This window comes from Zosterops lateralis (assembly GCF_965231275.1).
Source record: "Zosterops lateralis genome assembly, chromosome: 29".
NCBI classification, from domain to species: domain Eukaryota; kingdom Metazoa; phylum Chordata; class Aves; order Passeriformes; family Zosteropidae; genus Zosterops; species Zosterops lateralis.
In genome coordinates, this window is record NC_139789.1 from 2,581,549 (window position 1) to 2,600,592 (window position 19,044).

The window sequence follows — 19,044 nt, forward strand, 5'->3', positions numbered from 1 at the left end:
CCCAGGGTGCATTTGGAAGAGCAGGACACTGTGAAATGCTTTCCCTTGAGATGAAACACCTGAAAGAGTGCATTTAACATGCCATGAGGAAAAAGCCTTTAGAGCCATGTATTTCAGGGGTGCAGACACTGCTAACTAGGAGCTTTGCTAAGGTCACCTTGTCAGGGTGGTTTTGGTTTGCTGCTGTTGTTGATTGACCCTCTATTGGATCTGATAAATCAGAACCAGGGTCCTGTCAGAGCTGTGGGGACTTTTGCTATAAGCTGGGCAATGAGATCTGCTTGAAAAGATTCTGCTCTATTTCTTTTCACTGTAGTGTTGCCAAAGTTTGAGTTGCTGATCGACCCCCCTCGTTACATCCGTGACCTTTCACTGTGTGAACAAGGAACTGTCCATGCCAGGTAGGAACATGTCCCAAACCAGGTTCCATTGCTGTGGATTGCAGTGCAGTCACTGGAGCTTGGATCCCACCTGCTGCAGACTTTTCAGATGGTTTCTGATGTAAGAGCCTTCAAAAACATGGGAAAAATAACAATCTGGAAAACTTCCTGTGGTACTGTTTTCTAGGTGTGCAGGTAATTGTCTTTATATAACCAGAACAGAAATCAGCTGGAAGTTATTAATCATCTTCTTTGCATTTCAGATACACATTTGGAAAACCAGTGACAGGGAAGTTAATTGTCAATATGACTATAAATGGTGTTGGGTACTACAGACATGAAGTGGGACACCCTGTCCTCAAAACCACCCAGGTGAGGGAGACCATGGACTCACCTGTGATAAAATGCCAACTCTGTCTTCTTTAACATTTATTCCACAGCTCTGTTTTGCTGCTGATGGGAGATCAGAAAATGAAGGAATTAATATTGTAACTGGGGTCAACATAATAAAAATATAGCTTATTTTTACATGGTATGTTTATGATTTTAGATGTTAGGAAGAGGCTCTTTTCCCAGAGGGTGCTGGGCACTGCCCAGGATCCACAGGGAATGGTCCCAGCCCCAAGGCTGCCAGAGCTCCAGAAGCTCTCAGGGATGCTCAGGGTGGGATTGTTGGGGTGTCTGTGCAGGGACAGGGGCTGGACTGATGATCCCTGTGGGTCCCTTCCAGCTCAGGATATTCTGGGATGCAAATTTGTTAGCATGATTTGTTTTAAGAGCATATGGGGCTGAGGAGAGCAGGAGACTGAGGTGACAGAATTAGTCCAGACTTTGGGTAAGGGAGGAAAATGAAACTTGCTTCCTTCCTTTCTTCACCTACTCCCCAGTTAATTCCCTCCAGTCCTAATCCTTCCAAAACTGCTGCAAACTCCCATCAGGTGCCTGTGATGTAGATTTGGCTTCTGGGCCTTGACTGGGTGTGAAATGCCTGTTCCCTTTGTGTCCCCACACATATCCCAGATTGATGGCTCAGCCGTGTTTGACGTGTGTGTCAAAGACATGATGCCAGCTGATGTCCCTGAGCACTTCCGAGGCACTGTCAGCATCTGGGCCACGGTGATCAGCTCTGATGGCAGCAAGCAGGTCACCTTTGATGACTCCACACCTGTCCAGAAGCAGCTGATTGATATCAAATACTCCAAGGACACCAGGAAACAGTTCAAACCTGGGCTGCCTTACAAAGGCAAGGTGAGATTAAAAGTAGAGTCATGGACATGTGGCTGAGTTCATGTTGTACTGACCTGATCCCAGTGATTTTCCCCACCTGCCCTTGCCTGGAATTGCTGGTAATTTAAAGCAAATTGTTCTATGAATGCCCCACTGTGCAGGTAGAAGTCACTTACCCCGATGGAAGTCCAGCTGACAGAGTCACCATCCGAATTAAAGCTGAGCTCACACCAAAGGACAATGTTTATACAAGTGAACTAGTCTCCAGGAATGGTCTGGTGGAGTTTGAAATCCCCTCCATCCCCACAGCTGCCCAATATGTCTGGCTGGAGGTGGGTAAAAGCTCCTTATAGGATTAGCAGGCTTTAATGTAACTAATCTTGTCAAACCTGCACTTTATAAATCAGTGCTACAAACAGGAAATCAGTGCCTTTTAGCTTCAGCTTCTGGATTGCAACACAGCAAGCACTGGTTTGTTTCTTGCTGCCAAGAGAACTGATGTTGGTAACCACCATGAAAATATGCTTCTCCAAATGCAGATTAACATGGTAGTAGGGGTCCAATATTTGGGGAGTAAAGATGTCAAGAGATGAAAGGTGGAAGGTATAAAATGGGAGAATAGAGATTAAGAAAGAAAAAAATGAGCTTTCTTTGCATAACATTCAGATGTAACTTTTTTTCAAGACCAAAGTGACAGCAATTGATGGGAAACCCTCTGGGGATCAGTATCTGCCCAATTACTTGTCCATCAGCAGCTGGTACTCACCCAGCAAGTGTCACATCCAGCTCCAGGCACCAGATAAACCTTTCCAGGTATGTTGGCTTCACATTCCATCATGGAAATCTCTGCATTGCTTAGCTTAAAGTACTATGCTCTAATTAAATAATTCTGGACATTCCTAATTCTAGGAGCCTGAACTGTTACTGTTGCCACCACAAAGGATGAAGGAGGTGGCACTTGAGCTACCAAATTATTGTTGAATGTGGGCTGCACAAGGTGCTGGGCAAAACTCCCTTGGTGCTCTGTGCAGCAGCTCATTTCCAACCCTTTCTGTTCAGAGAGGGGTGGGTGTAGACATGGAAAACACTTCAAATTTTCATGTTTGAATGTGTGTTCTGTGCGCCTCCAATAAAGCTCAGACATGGATTGTTTGCTGAAAATGATTGGAAGGATGTTAGTGGGAGTGGCTCAATTGCTAAAGACCAAAATTAAGGCTGTGCAGTCTCACTGGAACTTCCAGTTTAAATCTCAACTGGGTCTGCTTAATCTTCCAGTTACTCAACTATGAACATGAACCTTGTCTTCTTTGGTAGGTTTTGTAGGAGCCTCTCTAAAAATGCAACCCTGCCCTATAAAAATTGATGTGATTTCTCTCCTAGAGAAAAGATCTGGTTTAACCATGATCCCTGTTGCATAATGTTTTCTGAGAGTTGTTCAGGGTTTCTTCTTACTCAAGAAAATGTTCTGAAGTTCAGCATAGTGCTCAGTGGAAAAAAAAAAGTGGTTATTGTTTTGGCAATAAACACACTGAGATTTGTGATCAGCAGGTCCCTCAGGTTGGTTTCAGACTCTTTGTATCCAAATAAGAGCATTTTTTTAAATCATTGCATTTCATGGAAGTTTAATGGCTAATTAATCTTTTTAAAGTTTCCTGAGGTATGGAAAGGGGATTATACACTGCTAATCTGAACACATTGTTCTTATTATAACCTGATTAGAACTAATTCTTCTGTGGGAAAGCTTGGAGCTGGATGACCAGCTGATGTGGGAACTGTTTCCATGCATTGCCAGCTCTTACTGGGTGTTCCAATTAGCTGCATTCATTTTTTAATAAATTGTTTCATCATTTGCACTGGGGAATTCTTAATACTTCAAATATTTGATGTCACGAGGCACCTCTTGGACTCTGTGGCATTTTCACTGTATTTAACCATCAGCAGCTCCTTGTGTTCCAGTTCTGCCCTTTTGGTTTGTGCCATGTGTGCATTCTGCAGAGAGAACACTTGGAGATGGAAAAAGAGAGGTTTTTCAAAACATTTCTTTGGGATTTTCTGTCAAGACTGAATGGTTTTATTTGGGAACTGCTCTGCTTTAAGTGGCAGGAGGGTGAGGAGGGGAAGGTGCTGAAGAAATCCCACTGAACACAAGTATCAGCCACTCCTCAGATCCCAGAAGGAAGGGGTTTGTGTTCCTAGGGAAGCCTCTGCTCCACAGAGTGACCATTACTCATCCAGACACAACCAGTGCTAATCCCATGCCTGATGTCTGTTCTGTTGGGATTTGGGGGATTTTGTCTTGGGGGTGTTCAGTACTCGGGGAGCCCCTCTGGGTGCAGAGTTTCAGTGCCCAGGTGTGCTGCTCTGGAGCCTATTGCAGGCATCAGATGAGCCACCCAGACCAAAAAAAAAAAAAAAAAAAGCAGCTTTCTTCTCATTTATTTGTGTGTTTGACACCTCCCTGAGTGCCCAACTTACAAATTGTTACCAAGACTTTGTGTGATTTGAAAGCATTTTCCCTTGGATCTCTTCCCAGTCATTTCATGGTTATGTTTGAGTTGGTATTTGCCCCATGAATGTAATCAAAATTAAACTGCAAAGACTATCAAACACATATCTCTTCCCACCCCCAACCCAACTCTTTCCTTTTTTGGGCTGGGCTACTGAAGGGGTGTCTAAAATTCAACCAATTCTGACAGCTGCTCTGTGCCAAAAGGCTTAACTTTCAGGATTCCAGAGATTCCTTTATTGTTTCATTAATGCATGCAACCCCCAGCTCATTCTCCTGTAGATTTGCAGCGAGTGGAGAGCTGAACACAGGCCCCTTTTCACTGTGGAGAAACTCCCTGAGAACAGTGCTAATGTAACAATACACTTTTCAATGCATCCATTTGTTAGGAGAGGGCTCACACCTCCTGTAGCCCAGATCCCAAGCAGGTTTCTGTGCTTTATCACCCAAAAACTCATAACAGAGCAGATTTTTGGCTTTTCTGTCCCTGCCTGCAGGTGGGAGAGGAGGCCTGGATTGCAGTGAAATCCACCTGTCCTTGCAACTTCACTCTCCACTATGAGGTGGCATCACGGGGGAACATTGTCCTGTCGGGGCTGCAGCCCAGCAATGTCACCCAGCAGAGGAGCAAAAGGGCCACCACACCCTTTGAGAAGAACATTGACCTCACACGCTTCCCAGGAACAGGTAGGCAGCACCAGAAATGCAACTCGCCCCCATTTACAGCCAAAAACAACCTCTCCACAACCTTTTCGTTAATGTGGTGCTCCTTAAACAATATAGATCATTTAGTGCAAGAAAACTAGTGAAAATCCCTCAGTCTTGTAAAAAAATTAATGAAAAAAGTTAGTTAAAATTATGAATTATGAATTATTATTAATTATTTGTGAGTCATGAAAATTTAAAAATTAAGAAGAGTGAAATCCCTCAGTCTTGTAAAAAAATTCTCCAAGAGGGGCAACTCTTGGAAAGTTTTCTTTGGTCTTTCTACAATCTTTCTCAGTTGAGAAAACTGATATTTGCTTGGAGTGGAGTGGCAGGGAAGTGCAGGGCAGGGCTGGGGCAGTTGGTTAAATTGGTTGAGCTTAAACTGAGAAGAGGATGTTGGACGGAAAGAGAAAATTCAATGGACTGGTAAAGGAGATCACACAGCCCACAGGGAGAAGGGAAATGAAATGTGGACTCCTGGTTTGTACAAGGAGTAACAGAAAGACACAAATCTGGTGGATTTGGGGAGCAGGGAGGTAAAAAGTTTTGGGATTAGAAAGATGGATATAACAGCTGCCAAAGGACAAGTCTGGCTGTCCTGGAAACCACTTTGGGAGTTGGGGAAAGAGTAACAGGAACCCTCCTCCATGTACCCACCAAGCTTCTGGCAATCAGTAATTTAGGATTTGTGATGATTTTCTGCACTGAAGGGTTGTTCTGAGCTGTTGCATTTATAGTTTACTCAGAGGTTTTATGGCTGCTCTGTCATTGGAAGGGTTCAAGGCCACGTTGTGTGGGACTTTGGGCAACCTGGTCTGGTGAAAGTCATCCTTGTCCACAGCAGGGGGCTGCAAGTAGGAGATCTTTAAAGGTTCCTTCAACCTAAACCATTCTGTGATTCTATTTAACCACTCCAGGGTTTCTGTGCTGTATAAACTGCATAATCCTTTTCCAAACTTATTCCTTTTCTCTCATCAACATTCTCCAGCAAGACAAACGTTTTCTGTTTATTTTCAACAGCTTGGTAACTTCACTGTGTGTTTCCTTGATTTCATGGCTGGAAAAATACTGAGTAGTCCTTCCCTGCCCACTTTCTCCATGCTGCTCATTAAATTATGAGTGCTAATTATGTTTTACAAAGAGGAGGAAAAGGGAAAAGATTCTGATCTTGAGAAGGTGTGCAACAGGAACAAGGGAAGAATGCAAGTCCTGAATGGAGAGTTCTGTGCCTGTCAGCATTAGGAGGGGGCAGGAAGGCAGTTACCAGGACAAATAAAGCTGGTTTTCTCCCCAATTCCTGTTTCAGCACCTCCCAGCACACCTGCAGCAGAGGTTGAGGTGTGTGTGACCTTCCTGAGGTTCTCGGTCGTTCACTCCATGGCTCCCCTGGGTCGGCTCCTCGTGTACTACGTCAGGGAGAACGGAGAGGGGGTCACTGACAGCCTGCAGTTCTCTGTCAACTCCTCCTTTGAGAACCAGGTAATGGAGAGCAAGGGCTGGTGTCTCGTTACTCTTTGGGTTTTGGGATAATTATGGGATTTAACAGGATTTCCCTTCCCAGGTTGCCGTGACGCTCTCGGCCAACGAGACCAGGCCTGGGGATGTTGTGAACATCAAGGTCAGAGCTGCCAAAGGGAGCTGTGTCTGCATTGCCACGGTGGACAAGAGTGTCTACCTGCTCAAGACAGGCTTCCAGCTGACAGCCAGCCAGGTAGAGGGAGCTTCAAGCACTGGTGTCCTTCTCTCCCTCCTGTGACCCTCACTCACCTGGAGGAAGCAGCCAAGGACAGCAGCCTGTGCCCTTTCCCTGCAGGTGTTCCAGGAGCTTGCAGAGTATGATGTGTCTGATGCTTTTGGAGCCCCGAAGGAGGAAGGGCACTTCTGGTGGCCTGGCATGTCCTCACGTCGGCGCCGCCGATCTTCCGTGTTCCCCTGGCACTGGGACATCACCAAGGATGCTCGCTTCGCCTTTACAGTAGGGAGAACCAGCCCCCCTTCTCCCTGCAGGGTTTCTTCTGTGCTTTCTTGGGATTTCAGCTCCATAGGACAGGGGTTTTCCCTTGTTTCTCCAGGGTGGGCAGTCTTGGTTGAGGAAGACACTTATCTGCTAGGGAAAGCTGAAGCTTCCCTTGGAATGGAGAATGTAAACCCCCTCCCTCTAAATTATTATCATTTGAAATTAAGGGGCTCTCAGGCAAAGACATGGGAACAAGAATAACAGTTCTTTACTAGGAAAATTAAAATTTAAAATGTAGTAGTACAAAAAAAGAAAACACTGACAGAGTCAGAATGTAACCTGACACCGTGTTGGTTCAAGGTGTTGGTGTCAGTCCAGTCCAGCCCTCCTGCAGTACCAGATGTGGTTCTGTTGGAGCAGAGATGATCCTGTAGAAGGGTCCAGTGGTGCTGAGCTGGGTCTGGTCTCCCTCTGGGAATTCAGTGCAAACAGCCTGTGCTGGTGTCCCAAATCCCAGGTTTGATCCAGGTGGGAATGCTGGGCTCCTCCCCCTGGGTGGAGCATCTCCCCATGGGCTGATGGAATTGTATCAGCCCTGCAGTGAGCCTGGATGGGCCATGGACAGCAGAGATCCCCTGGAGGGATGATGGGTCCTGGAAGGGATAAAGAAAACACCTTCTCAACTGGTTTCAACAGATGTCAAAAGAATCCATACTTTTGGTTACATCTTGCATTGCAACCCAAGACAGGATGAAAAGTAATTTTGGGAACAGAGTACACTGTTCTAACAAAGATATTTGAGAAACATGGTTTGATTTTGGCCAATCTTGGGAGGGCCAGTTATCCTGCTGAGTGAAAGAATTCATGCTGATGCTCTGGAGAATCAGACAGGGACCAGAAGGTTCCTCCAGGCGTGGGTGAACTTGCAGATCTCTTCTGCAGCTGCTCCAACGGGGAAGGGAGGTGGAATGTGAATCTTTCCTTGTAGCCTTTTGGACTGTCCTTTGGAAATCATTTCAGTTTCTTTCCTGCCCTGGTTCTCCAGGCTTCTGTTGCCCTCTGCATGAAAGAGCTTGATATCCTTGATCAGGTTACTACTTAAATGCTATATATATATATATATATATATATATATTTACTTGGTATGTTTCCATAGTTAAACCTGGCCAGGTTTTAAGAATCTGATTTCCTTTGATCTGTGCTGTGCATTTGAATCAAGTTGCAAGTTGAGCATTTAAAACAAGTTGGGTTTTTTACACATTCACTAATTCATTTCTTCATTGCTTTGCATACTAACAGTGGAGCTTTTTAAGCTGAAAAACAGTGATTTGTAGCTCTTAAGACACTCTGCTATTTCCATGAGCTTTTTGCTTTTGTTTAAAATGGGTGTTCCCTCATTTATTTGAGAAGTTCTGCTTGTTTGGCTCTTTCTTCCTTCCCACAGTTGTAGAGTGGAGTCTATCCACCCTTTCATGCTCTGCTCACATCCCTCCTTTGCCTCCCACACCACTGCAGGGTGTAACTCTGTTCCCTGAGACAAGGAGATGGCATGTGAAAGGCTGAGCTGTAAATGTTTGATATTCTTCACATCAACTTCTCCTAATGAAGTTGATGTAAAGAATGAAATGCAGACTGGCCTGGAGTACCAGTGTCACAGCTCTGATCTTAGATGTTCTTTCCTTTTTTAATCCACATAACTGCTGATAATGATGATCCTTGCTTCCTGCAGATCCCCCATCTCTTCATTCTCTGTCCTTCCTCTGATTTTAGTTAAATTGTTTTATTATGTTGCCTTAAACCCCAGAGGCTTTCACACATTCCCCCAATGCCTCTATCTCTCAATTACAAACTCTAAATCCTCATTTTTTGCCCACTGCTGCAGGAGCCACTGCTGCTCCTCCCCCTGGGGTCTGAGGGGGGTTTTGCTCTGGGGCAGCTTTTTCTGTCCTGACTGAGAGTTACACACCCTTGGGAAAAGGTTCATTTTGAGGAGCTGGTGTGAATGCAGGGGCTGCAAATCTGGGGATGAGTGCAGAGAACAAAGCTCATCTTCCAGTGGTGCTGGGAGCTGCTGTCTCTCATGAATAAGAGCATTTAGGGGACAGAGCTGGCAGCTTCCTCAGGAGCTCTGTGCTTTCCCTGTGTGGACACTTCTCATTTTGCTTGGCATCCCTGGCAGGGCAGAGCTGCTGATCTCTGATGAGAGAGCTGCCTGCTCACTGCAGCAGAGCACACTGGAAACTTTTAGGAGGGGTAAAATATATTTTTACATGTTTTATTCTAGGTGAAAAATATGTGTAATGATTTTTTTACCTGTCACACTTGCCCAGTAATGTTAGGTACTGATTTAAATGCATTTTCCAAGCAGACAAGAGCTTTCTCATAAAGCCTCTGCCTATGCACCTTCACATTAACAGTCATTTTCATACAGAGCTTTAAAAAAATCCTCAAGATTCAATTGAGATTTCCCCCATAAGTGTTTAAATAGAATTGAGGGATTCTATTTTTTTAAAAAGGTGCACATTTAATTATTTTTCTTTAATTCTTTTTATTTATTTCTCTTTTTTTTCCTCACTGTTTTTTGTTTTGTGGTGTTGATTTTTCATTGTCTAGGAAACTGGCTTGGTGGTGATGACTGACATAGTCAGCCTGAACCACAGGCAGAACGGAGGGATGTACACAGATGAGGCTGTCCCAGCCTTCCAGCCACACACTGGCACCTTGGTGGCCACCATGCATTCCAAAATAGCACCGAGGTAACATCTGGGGTTTAATATCTATTGTCTGGGATACTCCTGGCTGGTTTATTTTCTCTATTCTCAGCTGTTTTCCACCTCTGTGCCCCCAGGTATAGACAAGGCAGTGATGGGGAAATTCTTCCAAAGGCTTGGTGGATGTAAAACAATTTTAACTGACATTGCTTTGTTATATTTAATTTAATTCTGGAAAAATGACATATGCAAAGAATCCTAAATTATAATTTTGAAGGCTATTTCTTTGCAATTTGCTGTGAATTTCTTGGAATATTTGCAAGCTCCAGCTGTTTCTGCAGAGTCACTCATTGCTCATGGTTTGGGCCATTCAGCTGCTGGTGAAAATCAATAAAATGAGGGTCTGCAGGAAAGAAAGGTTGTGAAGCACCACAGGTGATGCTGCACCTGAGGATGGGCCTTCCCTCTCCATCCTGAACTTCCTGGAAGCCTCTATTGGCAGAGCAATTTCTGGGATTAGTTAAGAAATAGATAATGAAGCATAACAAGTATAGAAAAACTGATTTACATTATTAAAGTATTAGAAATCAAGACAATTCAAAGAGAGGGAATGGAGAAGGATATGGAGCAGTGACTGTAGTAACTGCTGTTGGAAGCCACGTGTTGTATTTGTTCCCCTTGATTCCATTTGGTGAAAGAATTTGGAACACAAACCAATTTTATTTTAGATTCCATTATCTCTGCTAGTTTCAAAGGGTATCTTACTTGACTATTTTCTCAGATTCCTGTTTCTGTCTGCAGAGTGTGTGCACACAAAGGGATTGTTTCAAAAGGCCTTGTAATCTGTGTTGTGAGTGATCACCCATTCACTCCTCAGTGAGTCTGCACCAGCCAGAGCTTTGGTCCTGTGGGCCAGAGTCACATTTATCAGTCACACTGATTTATCAGTGACTGCTGAAAATGTCTGATTAAAAGAATCAGTTTGCAAGGATTTATTTCTTATTCCAGCAGAGCAGAGAAGAGGAAAAGAACCTTCTTCCCTGAGACGTGGATTTGGCACTGCCTCAATGTCAGGTATTGACATTAATTATATTCCCTTTGGCTGCAGAAAACAAAGCTCTTTAAAAACTAGTGAGTTACACTGGCATTTTTGATTTTTAATTTTTTTTTTATTATTTTTTCCCCCTCTTGTTGTTTTCCTTCATTACAACTTCAATCTTTGCAGCATTTCCTCTGGTCCTGAAGTGTTCCCTTGCTCCAAGCTGAACCTGTCAGTTGTATCTACATTGATTCTTTATTGCTTGCTTTTCAAATTTCACTGAGCTCTTCTTTCTCTGTCATCACCTGCAAGAACATCTCCCCCAAACCTCAGCCTGTTGCCTCATAAATGCTGGTTTCCTCTGGGTACAGTTGGAATAAAAAAAAGTAATTAATAATTACTAAAGAGATAACTGATCTGTCCCATAACAACACATCTAGGATAATTTGAAGCAATTATTAAAAGGCTTCTCCAGGTTTGCAAGTAAACTTCATTCTCAATAAATGATTGTAAATGAAATTTGACAGGAACTTGGAGCAAGTGTATTCAAATCTGTTCAATTGAGCATGAAATATGCTTTGTAGAAATACACAAAGAATTCCAGAAGTGCCCATTTGGGCCTCAGCAAGCTGGGGCAGTTAATTATAAGTGGGAGAGTGTGGAATAAAAAGTTGCAGATTGCATTTTCTCCACTTCATTTCATTAGAAACAACTGAGTTGGAGCATTCCTTTAATTTCCAGTCTCTTGAACAGGGACAATTTATATTTTTTTTTCTTCTACCATTTATAATATATAATATACAATCCTAAAAAAAAAAAAAAAAAAAAAACAAAAGCCCAATGTCAACTTCCCAAACCAATTCTAAAAATTCCTGGAGCCTGGCTGGAGGGTCTAATGGCTGGAAATGAGTGTGTACTTTGGCCCTGTGCCCAGAAGAGTAAGTGCCCTCATGTGTGAAAATAATGTTAATGCTGGTTATGGGCTGAAATCCCAGTGGAAAGAACATCAGCTGCAACAAATTGTCCGGTTAAACAGGCTGGAATCCTGCCAGGCCTGGAGCCAGGACACCTCCTGCCTGGTCCTCAGGGCTGAGCATCAGTGCAGGATCAGCTGCAAAACTCCAGCCAGGGTGAGCACCCCAGTGCTACAGAGCCAGTCTGCTGGAAAGGAGTTCAAATAACTTCAGACTTTAAGGAGGTTTAGATTTGGATATTGGGAAGAAATCTTTCTCTGAGGGGGATGAAACCCTGGCACAGCTGTGGCTGCCCCTGGATCCCTGGCAGTGTCCAAGGCCAGGTTGGGCAGGGTTTGGATCACCCTGGGACAGTGGGAGGTCTCCCTGCCCTGGCAGGGGTGGAGCTGGATGGGCTTTAAGGTCCCTCCCAACCCAAACCATTCCATGTTTTATGATACAGTTGCATTTCCCAAGACTTATATCTGGAGTTGGAGCTGGCCAGTGCTTGATCTGACTGAACTTACAAACAGCTCAGTGATCTCCACTTTTTATTGTTTTAATCCTTTCCCTTTGTAATACAAACACGGAGATGAGGCCCTGATGAGCTGCCTGGCCCCTGACAGCAACAGCTTCAGGCTCACTGAGAATTCACTTAGAGGAGCAAAGCAAAGGTGCTTTGCTTTTATTTTTTATTTTTTTAATTATTTTTCCCCCTCTCGTTGTTGTTTTCCTTCATTACAACTTCAGTCTCTGCAACATTTCCTCTGGTCATGAAGTGTTCCTTTGCTTCAAGCTGAAACCATCAGTTGTGTCTACACTGATTCTCTATTGATTGCTTTTCAAAATTCACTGAGCTCTTCTTTCTCTGTCATCTCCTGCAAGAGCAACTCCTCCAGACCTCAATCTGCTGGTGCCTCAAGTGTGAACAAACTTTATCTGAAATATAAAATACAATATTGCATGTGTTCTGGGTGTGCATCAGGCACCTCTGCAGATGAGGACAGCCTGTTGTGCTGGACACTTGCAGAGCTCCTTCTGAAGGCCTCCCTTTCTCATTTTCCATGCCCCCCAAAGCCTACAGAGCTGGCAGCAAGTGTGTCAAGCTCTGGGGAATACATAAGAACTCGAGAAAAAACAACCTTAGGGTGTACTCACAACTGCCCCAATCATCCTGCCAGCTGAGCCATGAAACAGCTTTTGTTCTTGTGTTGGAGGAAATGTTTTCTGTTCCAGGCAAGGCCAAAGCTGCTTTGCAGGAGGGAAACAGCAAAGTCTGAAGAAGAAAACTGAATTTTTGTTATTATGAAGTATGGAAGAGGATACCAGGTTTATGATATCCCATCGTGCTGTGCACAGGAAAGATAAATACTCAGAGATTTGAGTTTTAGTCATTAATTTCAGTCCTCATTGAAAGAAAATGAGAGGTTTGGAAATTTTTTAAGTCAGTCATTCCAAAACTGAGCAAACCAAAATTTTGGGTTTTGAATCAAAACAGGCGGTTGCTGAACTGGATGTTTAGAAAGTTTCTCATTTTTCCCTGTGCTCAAGCAGAGTCTGCAGTGTGGCAATGGACACAGGGACAATGAGTTCCCACAAAAAACACTTTTATTTCATTAGCCATTAAATCAACTATTGTTGATTTTATTCAGGACTTTGGTCTGGGATTATTCCTTGTCTTTCTTTTTAGATTTGGGGGTTTGTTTCGGGTTAGGGTTAGGGTTAGGGTTAGAGTTTTGTTTAGATTTTTTTTTTACTTAGTGCAGACATTTGCCTCTAAGAAAAGTGACTTGGAAATGAGGCTGCAAATGAAGTTTTTAACCCCAGAAGAATCTGTGCTTTGCAAAACCCCAGAAGAATTTGTTTGCTTTTTCTGCTGCTTATAAATATTGGCAGGTCCCAAAACCGATAGAAGATATGGCAAATATATACAGTAAAATGTATATGTAAATATATATATTATAAATATAATATGTAAATAGATATTATTAATGTATACATGTAAATATAAAAATATATAATATAGAATTATATACAGTAAAATATATATAGAAAAATATAGTATATAAATATAATATATAAATATACACAATAAATGTATATATGTAAATATATAGAGAGAATATATATAATATAATATAAAAATATATACGGTAAAATGTATATAAAAATATATAATCTATAACTATAATACATTCTATATATATGATAAATGTATATATTAAAATATAAAAATATAATATATAAAAATATATACAGTAAAATGTATAATAAAAATATACTATATATAAATATATATGGTAAAAACACAGCCCTTTGTAAAGCTCAAAGCAGAAGATGCCATCTAATAAATCTGGATCTGGAGGGAACTCCCCAGAATGCTTGGGGACTTCATTAAGAATCATTTAATTACTGTGATGAAGCCAGTTTATCCCGTGTTCCCCTGGCAGTGAGAGCTCAGGGGAGGCCCAGCTGCAGGTGGAGGTGCCCGACTCCATCACCACGTGGATCACGGAGGCCGTGGCCGTGTCCGAGGAGAAGGGGCTGGGCATCGCCCGCCAGACCCAGCTGAAAACCTTCAAACCCTTCTTCATCGACTTCACGCTGCCCTACCACGTCATCCGGGGCGAGCAGACCAAGATCCCCCTCACTGTCTACAATTACCTGCCCCTGTGTGTAGAGGTGAGTGCTGCTTCTTGTCCTCTTTTCCTGTCAGAAGAAAAGGAGTGAAATGCTCCAGAGACAGCATTTGGTGTTCGGACTCAGCTGTTTATTAATTCTTATCTATGTTACAGTATTACAGACTGTGACTTCCAGCTAATAAAGTAAAAAATGGCCCTTATCTCTCTCTCTACAAGGCCTTTACTGTCCAATTATGAAATGACACCCAGATTATTTTTACTTTTAATCCAATAACCAGCCACCTGTGGTGCACAATGCAGACTTTTCTATCCAATTACAAAACACCACCCAGACCCATGAAGAAGAAAGTGAAAAAGGATTCAGCCTCTGCCCTAAAACCTCCATCTTGCTTTATATATATATTTCTATATTCTAAGATCTTAAACTCTAAGTTTTCCACCCTATGATATCACACACTTCTATTCAAATTACACACCCATAATCCCAGTGCTGTCATCCAATTTTGGAAGCCTTTCCCAAGGCCTCAGGTTAAATGTAGTGTTTGCTTGGGGGTCAGTCCTGTCAGCACAGAGAGTCTAAAATTCTCAGTGCCCAGGGTTCCAGCAGGTAACAACTCAGTCCTCACTCCTGACTCTCTCCTGGGTTATCACCATGGCTGGTGAGTGACCTGCCAGGCACAGCAGACAAGGTGTCAGGCTGGCAGAGAGGTCAGCTCAGCAGAGATGCTTTGAGAAGATAAATATTGCTTTTTTTTCCACTCAAATCAATGTTGCTGCTTTATTTGTTTTTAGTCTGAAGCACGTGTAGTAGGCTGAGTTGTCTTGCAGCACTTCAGAAAAGCAAATGCTGAGAAAGGCAGGGAAGACAATTTGGACTCTCGTGCTGAACCACAAAGAAGAATTTCCTCCATAATCAAAAAGCTGCCAAAAATAGCTCATTTTGAAGGAACTATTTTTTTCCTGAGGAATTCCATCTCCCTTTATATTTTCTTCTCACACCCCATCTGCCCAGCTCCAGTAGCATCTCCCAGAAATACTTGTAGGATTGCTCAGCTGAAAGTGCTGCTCTCAGCCAGATCATTTGCTAGAAACTTTGAAGAATGAATAATCTGCATTCTTGTATGACTTTTATGGAGGGGGGTTCACATAGATCAGCTTGGCTTTGCAGCTGATATTTCCAATAAATTACATTTCCTATATATATATATATATATATTTTTTTTTTTTTTTTTAATTCCTTCCACAGGTCCATGTGAAGATTTCTGTCCCAAAAGGCATCAAGTTTGTTGGGCACCCTGGGAAGCACCACCTGACCAGGAAGAAATGTGTGGCCCCTGGGGAAGCCAAGCCCACCTCCATCGTCCTGTCCTTCAGTGAGCTGGGCCTGAGCAACATCACAGGTACACACAACTCAAATCAGCTTCCGAGTGCTCAAAGGGGTTTTGCAAATGTTTCTTCTTATTCCTCTCTCAGGAGAAAATTCTTATTTCCCTTTTGCCCCAGTTGATTCATTCCACTTGCTGCCAGCTTGGCTGTTCAACCTCATTTGTTGTAGGAGCAAATTCCCTTCCTGTGGTGCACAGAATGTACAAACAAACATCAGGGCATTCTCTGGTCATCAGTTTTCCTGTTGTGATGATGTTTGCTCATGCAAGGTTGGGCCTGTTACATTTCCCTGAAGAGATCAGTGGAATTTTTTAAACAAGAGAATAACAACAAATTCTGTGCAAATAATCCCAGTAAAAACTCTCCAACACCCAAAACTAGGAAAGAGTTTCTCTGTTGCCTCATGATAGTTGAAATGTTGCCTGGTTTTAGATGTGATCACTCAAATATGGATAAAGGGAATATGAGAGAGAGGTAATTACAGCTCTTGATGTGCTGTTAATCAGCTGCTTATAATTAGTTTGGCTCTCTTTAACTCCTAGAGATCTTCCCGTCTCAAAATCTCTGCTGCTTTTCCTTTCTGTTTCTCAGCAAAAGCTTTTGCCTATGGTGGGACCAGCTGCTGTCAGGAGGGGATGCAGACCCTGAAGAATGGCAAACACTCAGACGACTCTTACCTGGACAAAAGGACCCCTGTGGGGGTGGATTATGTTCGCAGTAGTGTCATTATTGAGGTGAGAAAACATGAATTTATGATAATTCAGGGGAAAAAAAATGCTTGGGCAAATTGTGAAATCAAACATGAATAGGTTTATAAGGATCCTCAAGTTGATTTGTGGTGTGTTAGGGAGATTGGAAATAATCAGCTTTAGTGGGACTTGTACAGAGAGAGCCCATTGGAGCTCCTTTTGGTAATCTTCAACACTGTTCAGGAGAAAAAGCAATGGAAATTTTATGGGATAAGCTTGCCTTATTAATCTGAGAAATGTGATAAAATGGAAGGTTCTCTGGCAGTGGTTAGCACTGCTCTAGCTAACAGAACACAGTGCCATCACTTTTCTATAAAGGATATAAACCACTGCACAGCAGCAAAAATAATTTCTGTATTTTCCAAGTAAAACTGGAATCTGTTCCTGCTCATCCAAGCCCTGTGGTTTATGCCTGGATTTCTGTCTTTCTACAGCCAGAGGGACTGTCCAGAGAATACACCTACAGTGTGTTCTTCTGCCCAAATGGTAAGTTCATGATTTGAATGAGATATTCAGTTTGTTTGATTTAGTTTTAAAAAGAAGCATTTGGCTTCATCTCATTAAAAAAAAAAAAAAATCTTTATTTCCATTTCTCTGTGATTGATGACTTATGGTGTGTAGGAAGAACTTGTAAATAAAGAGTCTTTCTTACCTGGCTGGCTAATTATGAATTTGCTCTGCCTGCCCAAGCGATTTCTGGAAATGGCCATTAAATTCCTTTACTTTATGGAACAATTTAAGTATTCAGCACTGTGGACAGTAACTGGAACTGTACTTTATTTTCAACTGGTGTTTTAAGATTCAGTTCTGGAATCAGTCTGTCCTTTCTGCCAGAGATTTGGATAGCTCAGAGTTGGCTCCAGTAGCTAAACAGAGATGCTTTTGACCACTAGATTAGAACTGAAAAAGTTCAGAAGAAACTCAGCTGAACAGTTTGAAGGATTTTCTGCCTTGAAGGGGGTAAAAATAAAAGATGAGAAGAAACAACCATGTGTATTTAATACTTTAGAGGAAGCTGGGAAAAAAAAACCAAACCTGTGTAATTAGGAAAGGTCTGTTTGAATTTCACTCATCAGCCAGGAGTTATTTTTGATGTCTGTAAGGTGAGCTCTAATTCTTACAACATTCCCTTGTTTTTCTGACTAGAGAAAATACACATTTCCACACCTAACAAGTATGAGTACCAGTACATGCAGAAACCAGCCCAGATGAGCCACTTTGACATTGCTGTGAAGGCTCACAATGATGCTCACCTGGCCCTGTCCTCTGGCCCCCACGACATGGCAGAAATGACAGAGATTGTCATTGGGGGACAGCAAAACACCAAAACCTGGATTTCCATCAGCAAAATGGGAGAGCCAGTGGCCAGCAGGGACACACCTGGCATCCTCTCCTGGGATGAGTTCCGCAGTTTCTGGATCAGCTGGAAAAATGGAGTTATCCAGGTACTGAATTCTGTGTAACGGTCTGGAAGTCTCTTTTTAAACAGAGTTTTGAGCACACACAGAGCAGTTTGTCCTTGCTGTAGAAGGTGGGAGCTTCATTCCTGTTGCCTTTTCCCTCCAAAGCCCTGCTCAGGCTGTTGTGATCAGAACAAATCTGCTTTTGCCACCGTTATGTTCTCAGCACCTCAGTCCTCAACATTTTTAGTGATGAAAGCCTTGAGGGCCAAGCCTGTGGAATTCTCATTGCACTTTCTTGGATTGCTTTGTGGGTGGGAAAGAGAAGAGCCACTGCTGCATCTGCAGTGCACATCTGAGCTGGGAGGTGTCCCAGCACACAGGGCAGAGTCACTCCACGTGTTGGGGCTCTTGGAACTCCGTGGCTGTGGAAAATCCAGGCACAGAAACCTCTCAAAACCTTGAGCATCCAGGCTCAAATGCAGAAATGAAAACAGGGCTCAACCTGAGTCCTTGGAAAAGGCTTTCAGATTTAAAGACCACAAGCAAGAATGCAGGTTTGTAGTGTAGATAGAAACAGATTAAGCTAGGTAGTGGAGAGTTTTAAGGTTTTAAAGTTTGGATATAGAAGTAGTTACAAAAATAGTAAAAAGTTTTAAGGTGTAGCAAGTAGGTTTGTGTGTCATTGGAGGGTTGGTTAAGAAGCTCCATTGCATTGCTGTGAGACCTGTGATATGTGTCTAATAGCTAATTCAAATAGCTATTGCTGTGAAAGTAGAAACAATCTTTGTGGCAGTAGATTATTGTCTAATAAACCTTTAAACACCTTGTAACCAGTGGTCTTTTGACCACTGACCATGGACTTCTGGCCTGTGCTGTGAAGATATTCTCACTCCTCCACAAGACTGTAGAAGATCAGAGCAATAAATCAAGATTTAAAGAGCATCTCAGTGGTCCCATCTCTCTCAATACCCTGATACATGGTGTCTTGTCCCTTTCAGGTTGGCCACGGTACTCGGGTGCTAAACGAATCTATTATTGTGGAGTGGACAGTCCCCAAACAGCTTGAGGTGAAGTACATTGGCTTTTCCACAGGCTGGGGGTCAATGGGAGAGTTTAAAATTTGGAGAAAAGAAGAGACTGATGAAAATCACAATGAAGCATTTACTCTTGGAGTTCCCCACAACATAATTCCAGGATCAGAAAGAGCTACGGCTTCAATAATAGGTATCAATTATCAGGAGGTATCACTTAGGTACCCCTTATCAAATGTGAACAGATGCTCCAGCTGTTACTGCTGACCAGTACTTGAGTAATGCACACCAGATAAGATAGCCACAGGCACTTTAAAAGGTTTATTACTGCTTAATTCTGGGGCCGATGATT

The 19,044-nt window shown here is 42.7% G+C and overlaps 1 protein-coding gene across 1 annotated transcript in view; it reads left to right on the plus strand.

The window, feature by feature from the left end:
* Nucleotides 1-19,044, plus strand: part of CPAMD8 (C3 and PZP like alpha-2-macroglobulin domain containing 8) — a 55,131-nt gene that overhangs the window by 6,671 nt on the left and 29,416 nt on the right. The window contains exons 7-23 of the mRNA XM_083880184.1: nt 317-401; nt 644-752; nt 1,401-1,628; nt 1,769-1,939; nt 2,292-2,420; nt 4,611-4,800; nt 6,128-6,300; nt 6,383-6,532; nt 6,635-6,796; nt 9,392-9,534; nt 10,498-10,563; nt 13,932-14,163; nt 15,370-15,523; nt 16,101-16,243; nt 16,693-16,744; nt 17,405-17,703; nt 18,660-18,885. Coding sequence (XP_083736310.1) covers nt 317-401; nt 644-752; nt 1,401-1,628; nt 1,769-1,939; nt 2,292-2,420; nt 4,611-4,800; nt 6,128-6,300; nt 6,383-6,532; nt 6,635-6,796; nt 9,392-9,534; nt 10,498-10,563; nt 13,932-14,163; nt 15,370-15,523; nt 16,101-16,243; nt 16,693-16,744; nt 17,405-17,703; nt 18,660-18,885 — 2,712 coding nt within the window. The remainder of the gene's footprint in view (nt 1-316; nt 402-643; nt 753-1,400; nt 1,629-1,768; nt 1,940-2,291; nt 2,421-4,610; nt 4,801-6,127; nt 6,301-6,382; nt 6,533-6,634; nt 6,797-9,391; nt 9,535-10,497; nt 10,564-13,931; nt 14,164-15,369; nt 15,524-16,100; nt 16,244-16,692; nt 16,745-17,404; nt 17,704-18,659; nt 18,886-19,044) is intronic.